Here is a 7,699-nt window from a genome sequence, read left to right as displayed (position 1 = left end):
TGTTCGACCCCTTTGCTTTTTCCCAATTCTCTTCGAGCTGCTCTTACTCGATTTTCTACCGCGCCAGCTGAAATGGGACAGTGTCGTATAAAAACTGAGAAATATCGCCCTTAGAAAGGGCCAACCGAGCCTATTATACGGCTTGTTATGGACCGTACAAGGTTGTTATAGGTTGGGTTGGCAGGCTTTTGAAATGTATCATGCATGCAGACACACGGGATATACAAAAATAGTTTCCTATGGATGTTTAACCCAATTTGTTATATGTAAGTACGGCGTGGTCAAATGAGATACGAATAACACGTAGACGTGAAGCGTGGAGTTTCCACGTAAATCATCCCTAATACTTGATAATTTATGCAATCTAATCAATATCCGCTGTGAAGGCGTCCTTGATGGACATAACCGTCATTGTATCTATTCGATCTATACGTGATGTAATACTATGATGCTGAAACGCCCTTTAGGGCAGTTAATAAGGATTAATAATATTATGTCAATGTTAGCTATAATTAGTGATTATAAAAATTACTAGTGATAACAAAGTTTCTAGTGAAATAATAATTAGTTGTTCCGATTCTTTTTCCGAATTAGAAATAATTGGTATCAGAAAGTTTTTCTGTCTATTATTTTTAGAAATCCATTATATTCATGGAGAGCAGACGGCCCGAAACAGAAGTGGACAAGTAACCAGAGAAGCACATCAATTAACTTTGTTTGATACCAACTTATTAAAGTCTTCTTTCCTAGATATCTGGATCATGTGTTGGTGAACCTTCATTGATTCAATGGCACGTGACTACAACCAGGCGACCACTTTACGATGTCGACTTTTATTTATGACATTAAAGCGCTCCTAAACCACGCGGTCACAACCGCGTGATTTATAAATATATATTATATAATATATACATAAATGTATAATAAAATAAGTATTGATAATCGCTTTTCTTCACTAACTTGTTGGCTTTATGCTTAACTCATTGTACAGGCGGGAATGATATTTTTGTAAGTTCCGCTACGTGTCGTGTGCTACGTAATAGCTACATTTCTGCTTCAATACCTGACAGTCTTTTTATCTCTCAAATGATGCCATACTTCAAGAGCGCTGAAACCAATACAAGATCTATATATCGTGGCAATTGGCTAATAGTTAAAAGTTCTCTATGAAACATTCGAAATAGAACGAATCTTGAATAAGAATAATTTAGAATTATTTACGTCTGCCACTAACACAATGTACATTAAGAATGAGAATGAGATCTTCGTATACTTCCATTGTATTGTTTTCCAAGTTCTTCGATTTTCGCTTAAATCCTCCTGTATTTACAACAAAACGATTCGATAGAAAAAAATAGGGCACACGCGTAGTTTTCTGCATTATCACACGATCCGCTCTGACATATCCTTTCTTGCCTCTGTGAAGATATGAATTAAGTACAAATGTTTACGAGAACCTAACAAGGTCGTACGTGCTCATGCTATGATCCAACAGATTGTATCACAACGGGCGTCTATAAAAAAAATCGGCCCAGGCTGGAATTTCTACACCGACTGCAATAAGCTGCGAATCGCTATGCAATAGGAAAAAATATATAAACAAAACTATGAAACGGAATAAAGCGGACTCTACTAAAGAACGTACTAAGCTAACATCGAATATGGCGCCTTCGTTGGTGACAACAAGCGCTGAACTTTGCAGTAGATGGCTATAAACACACAGAAAGGTTCAAATAGAACGGCGTATAGTGCCTGCCTACTAACGAACAACTCTTCATGAGTAAAGAATTACGATGTATAATGCTTTAGGGGTACTCCCTAGTTCAAGGAGGGGAAGCCTTTTGTACGGGGCCACTACGATGGTGGAAGCTGCAAAACAACAATTTATCAGAAGATTTGCTTTACCTGAATCCGAGCGTGCTGTTTAGTGCGTTAGGCAAGTTTGTGGGCATTTATTGCGTGTGATACTTCCTTCAATCAACAATCGAGCTATTTCTTATAAAAACGCATCTCTTTATAACACCCAATAATACCGAGTCTTTGTTATTTCCAGCTAAATCCTATACATAAATTACTAACATACAGTTGTAAGAGTTTGGCACTTTTTTTAGAAAAACACAAACATTTCACGGACTTCACCCTTTTCCGCTATAGATTCTGCCCCTATACAGATTCGACGCAGAAGTTTTCTTATTTGAAAATAGCTATTAAAAATAATTGATAACTAATGCTGTTCTAAGTAAAATGCAGATGAGTTTACTGAAGCATTGTAAAGACGCTCAGTGTTAAAATAGTTTTCATTATCGATCAGCTATCGGAACTCCAATTTGTTCTTGTAACTTGGCAAACATTAGTTACCTGTTAGGTTTGTATAAATGAAAACATAACGTGTTCATTGCATGTAGAGTACAGCGCATTATGTCGTTGAGAAGGAACTAGTTTTGTATAACTAAAAAAATCATGAAGGCTGGGAACAGGTATAGAGAAATCAGAATATATCTGCCATGGTGCTCAATGTATTAATGGTAAGCATTTAACCTAAGTTATACCACATTTTTTTATTGGGGCCTTTGTTTGCCTTAGATTGAAAGCGTATAATCTGCGAATATGGTGCTTTAGGTAACATAGGTATATTGTGCGGATCTCTAGACTAGACCATGACCATTCGATAACATCTAGTCTGGTAAAATGCAACAGGTAGATCAACTTACAGGTAGATCTTTACTCTCTTAACAGCGGGACATCAATGGTTAAGTGAAAAAAGCGAGGCAGGAACCGAGCTAACTCATTGTTCTTCGCTTCTGTAACCAAAATGCCAAGTTCTATTTGCCTTTTAATATGCAGAAATACGGAACTTATGCGCCTTGTCGGAATTTTGTTTCATGCACAGATCCACGATGCCTGTAAACAACCAGCCTTCCGCTATGAAAACTGTTTTCGCGTTACTCGGCTGTTTAGTACTGAGGAACTAATGGGATCTAAATACTACCACATATATCCTTTATGAGGCACCGTACTTGATTCACACCCTGATATAGCCTTAGCTTTACACAGTGCGCGTTAATAGACACATACGGTAAAATAGATATAATGTATGCTTGTCAATGCTGTTGAAATGTTAGCTTCACCTAAGGATATACGACATATTTGAGCTAGCAGACTGAACGATTTGGCAGCATTGCCCGTAAATGACACTGTATCTCTATGAAGCTTTCAAGATGCATTTCAGTTAAAAAAAATTTATTCGTTTGTCTTAAATAGATTATCCCAATTATTATTACTAGGAAAAGCTGCGGTCAGACGTAATTGATCGAATAATAATAATGATGAAGGCTTGATCGCACTACAACTAATGCCAGCATGTTTATTGGGTGCAACTGCACGCTTTCTCGGGTAAAAAGCGTCTGATTTTATCGGAGCTTAGAGCTTAGTTTGGTATGTAAATACATTTATCCAACTACTGATACGCTAAATGCGTTAAAAATAAGACGTTTCTTTTTATGAAATGCATCTTGTTCGCCCAAGCGACGCTTCTCCTGCGAAAAAGTATCTGCATCACATTCTAGAGATATCCATGTGTGTTTTCCCAATCCTACACGAAATAGACTTATCTAAGTAGTGCATTGTTTTCAAAGATGATACTTTTCTAGTTTGATTTTGGCGCCAAGAAAGGCGGGCAGATTTGGTCTGCGTCTGCATGAACACAACAAAGCATGACGACCGTGACCACGCTGTTCGAATCACAAAAGCCAAGTGCGCGCGCCAAGCTAATCCCAAAATGTATCGACAACAACAGAGTTGTTTTCTAATTTAACTGCAGTATGGGTAGTTAAAAAATAATGCAGCTGAACGACTACATCAAAAGGACGCCGAAGCAAAGTCCGGTAGGTAAATTTTCACTTACATGCTCCAAATAGCAATGCGAGATAGACACGTAGGTTGCTACGAGCTTCTTAAATTATAAGCCCTGACAGGACGTTATAGAACTAAACGTTGTAAATATGGCCAATGAAAGCCAAAAGCACTCTTGTTTCTTGGATTAAAAGTTATGAATTGCAAATTTAAAATTGCCCTCAGTACTGTAACGTTATTAACTGTTGTCTCGATGGAGCCAAGTAGCTATCTTTGCAAACAAAAATAAATGTTTTACGGTATGACCGATTGCATGTACGTGTTCATATGCTTATTCTTGCACTGTTAACACACCAGCACGTTGCAAGCAAGTTTCTAACCACCCACTTTTAAAAAAGAACATCGATTTGTTACTTTACAGCGCAACAGGAGATCCTGAATTACTGTAGCTTACTGTGAAATACGTTATGCATGTTTATGGGTGAATAAGTTTTCTAAAAACACATGCTCATATTAAGAAAATTAACGGAAATGAGTTTCGTACGCTATTTGATGTGAATATTAGGCCCCTAGGAGGTGCATTTACGATTCTAGATATCGTTAGATCCGTTATTTCTGCTATGTCAATTCAACCATTATGATTACTTTTTTAGTATAATATTAATTAAATATTTGCGGATTACAGATATCCTCTACAAATCGTCGCTTGTCATGCAGCATTGCTAAATGTTCAAAGCATTAAGAAGTGGTAACCAAATTTACTTTTCCAAAAGGCAGTAGCTACAGACGAACTGGAGAATGGCTCCCGTCGCCAGCTCCTCTGGAAAATCCAAGCATCGACGCGGCTTCGATTTGACAGTGAGGTTCAAGCAAAAAATAAAAAAACGTTTTCGAGAAAGAACCGTCCCTCAAATCGAAGGAGAAGAAGGTGAGAAGGACCCGTTTCCTGGTGAAGCACCTTTAAGTGACGAGGCAAGGAAACGATTTGCGCGAGTAAATGATGAGGAGTTGATATCGTTGAAAAGAAACAAACGTGGAAAGCTGTTACGGTTATCGCGGAGGGTAGAGCAAGCAGTTAAATTATCGGCCAGGTCAGCGATTCTGTTACCGGAAGAGACTGGACATCTGGAAACAGACGAAGGTGAGAAAACCTATCGGATTTCACAGAAAAGCATTCAGGATGCTGTAGATATAACAAGCGCTGCTAAGCGCTTTACACTCGATTTGACACAAATGGGCCCATATGTATCCTCATATTCTCGTGAGGGTCGGCATCTCCTGCTCGGTGGTCGAATGGGCCATCTGGCCGCATTCGACTGGCTTACGAAAAAGCTGCTTTGCGAAATTAACGTTAGAGAAAGCGTTCATGCTGTTCAATGGCTTCACCAGCCAACGATGTTTGCAGCAGCTCAAAAGAAATGGACTTATATCTATGATACTCAAGGAATCGAGTTGCACTGTCTAAAGGCCCTTCACAATATAACATGTATGACGTTTCTGCCTTATCATTTCCTCCTGGTGGCAGCCTCAGAAAGTGGTTTCATACATTGGGTTGACATTTCCATTGGAACTATGGTGGCTCAACTGAACACAAAATGTGGCCGTATCCCTTTCGTTCGGCAGAACCCTGCAAGCGGCATTGTGCTGAGTGGGCACAGCAACGGCGTAGTTCGTATGTGGTCGCCTAACTCGCCGTTAAACGTAGCAGAGCTCCTTGCTCACCGAAGCAGTGTAACGGATGTGGCTATTGATCGTACTGGGGCACACTTGATAACATCCGGTCTTGACAGAGCGGTTAAAATCTGGGATCTTCGTATGTTACGGCCAATGCAGTGCTACTCTATTGGTCGTGCGCCCACGCACTTGGCACTGTCGGACACCAAAATGCTGGCTGTTACCCTCGGCAATCAAATTGAAGTGTACAAAGATATCATTTCGGGAGAACCTGAAGAGCCGTATCTTCGGCATCAGGTGGCCGCTACTGTAATGACGGCGCAGTTTTGCCCGTTCGAAGATGTGCTTGGACTCGCGCACGGTAATGGATTCGATTCAATTCTTGTGCCTGGTTCAGGTGAAGCCAACTTTGATTCATACGAGGTGAACCCTCTAATGACATCAAAGCAAAGGCGAGAAGCCGAAGTGAAGATGCTTCTAAACAAAATTCAGCCAGACATGATTTGTCTTCACCCTGACGAGATGATATCGCATGTTGATGTAGACCGGTTTCAACAGAAACGCCAGTTCGGTCGTAGGAATCTATTGGAGGAAGCCCAGAAGCGAATTGGCGGCCAACATCATGGGAAACAAAAAACGAAAAGCTAGAAAATATTTTAGAGAAACGACAAAGGCGAAGATTAATTCTAGCTAATGTTTACTTCGTTATATGGTAAAACTTGTTCAACTTCTATGTTTAATAATGTATCTAGTGAGTTTACAAGCGCGTGGAGTAAATACGTGAACAGTCGTTGTTCTATGAAGCACGCTTAACTAACATCTATTTTAGTGGTATGGTAATGGGTAATATTGTTGTTTTTGGGATAGACCCTGGACGGAGAATATGGCATTAAGTCTAATAAATTGGATCTAATTTAACTAGCACTAATAGAATGTGTCGTCATTTTGCAAACAAAATGAAAAAACTCGAAATCTTCGATTTAGCCCATTTTTGACGATTTCGCACTACGCGTAAATATGGTAATATACGCTTGACGTTGACGTTCAGTCAAAGTCATGCTTCTCCTCTCTAACTTGAGAACAGTGTGTTAGAAAGATCGAACGTGACCTTTTTTGAGCTACATATTAGCAGCTAGCTACAAAACAAATACAGATTTAAGAAAAAAACGGATTATTCCGAATCACACATCTATTTATTGGCGGTATGAATAAAAATACACTTGTCCATCTAATTAGTCAATTACACCATTGACCTATTGATTTTGAAAGACTAAAGTAACTTCAAACAGAATAACTGGATGTAATATGCACTTACAAAAGTGATAAGATGTAATAAAAATATTTAAAAAGATTATATATATATATATATATATATATATAATCTGATTATACTAAAGCGCAAATAACACTAACATTTCAGTAATCGTCCATATTATTTCATTTATTTATGGCAAATACAATATTTCATTTATTAATCAAGGCAACGTCACTTCGTCACAATATATTCATCATCAATATGCAGCCATTTACCTCTAAGATGAAAACACACAGACTACATTTCATATTTTCCCTTCTTAGACTTATCTTACAGATCACTCCCTTAAGGTTCTTATATCATTGACATGTCAATTGGTAACTATAGTAGAGCAGGCTATACTATCTATCTGAGTGTGTTGTATAGATTTATTTTCTAAGGATACTCAGAGTAATCTCCTAAAAATTGCCAGGAGATTCGCATGAAACAACATTGGCATTGACTTCACTGCAGGATGAAGCCATGCCTTCTTCTTAAAACCTCACGAATAATCCTTCGCATACATTTAGCCCTTGTGCCATCATCAATTTTTTTTTTATCATACTTTGCTGTAAGTAATTTCAATTTTGTTTAAAGACACAAAATTGGTTTTTAGCTCGTTAAGATTTTTTTAAGTCAATTCGCCGGAGTGATTCATTTAAACATTTTACTTAAATACGAGAAACCCATCAATTTCTTCAAACATTTTTTGTCTCAGTAGCTTATGCATCCTTATTTGCATGTGGGAATTTTTTACACCTTCGAAGTATATCTTTAGTAGTAGCTTCAGGCGATGGCCGTTTTTTCCGTTACTTGCACTGTTATATTTACCTTTATTTGCCATATTTAAAACTCGAGTAGTAGTAGTAGTAGTATTAG

General features: G+C 38.3%; 1 protein-coding gene across 1 annotated transcript; it reads left to right on the top strand.

Annotated features, from left to right (window-relative positions):
- The first annotated feature begins 3,706 nt into the window (after nucleotides 1–3,706).
- LOC111272790 (WD repeat-containing protein 46) lies at nucleotides 3,707–6,459 on the top strand. The gene is made up of 2 exons (XM_022854415.2): nucleotides 3,707–3,884; nucleotides 4,538–6,459. The coding sequence occupies exon 2, from the start codon at nucleotides 4,651–4,653 to the stop codon at nucleotides 6,172–6,174; it is 1,524 nt and encodes a 507-aa protein (XP_022710150.1). The 5' UTR covers nucleotides 3,707–3,884; nucleotides 4,538–4,650; the 3' UTR covers nucleotides 6,175–6,459.
- The last annotated feature ends 1,240 nt before the right edge of the window (nucleotides 6,460–7,699 follow it).

Source organism: Varroa jacobsoni, unplaced genomic scaffold (genome assembly GCF_002532875.2).
Source record: "Varroa jacobsoni isolate VJ856 unplaced genomic scaffold, vjacob_1.0 contig03277, whole genome shotgun sequence".
Lineage (NCBI taxonomy): Eukaryota > Metazoa > Arthropoda > Arachnida > Mesostigmata > Varroidae > Varroa > Varroa jacobsoni.
This window is presented reverse-complemented; position numbering and strand designations above follow the sequence as displayed.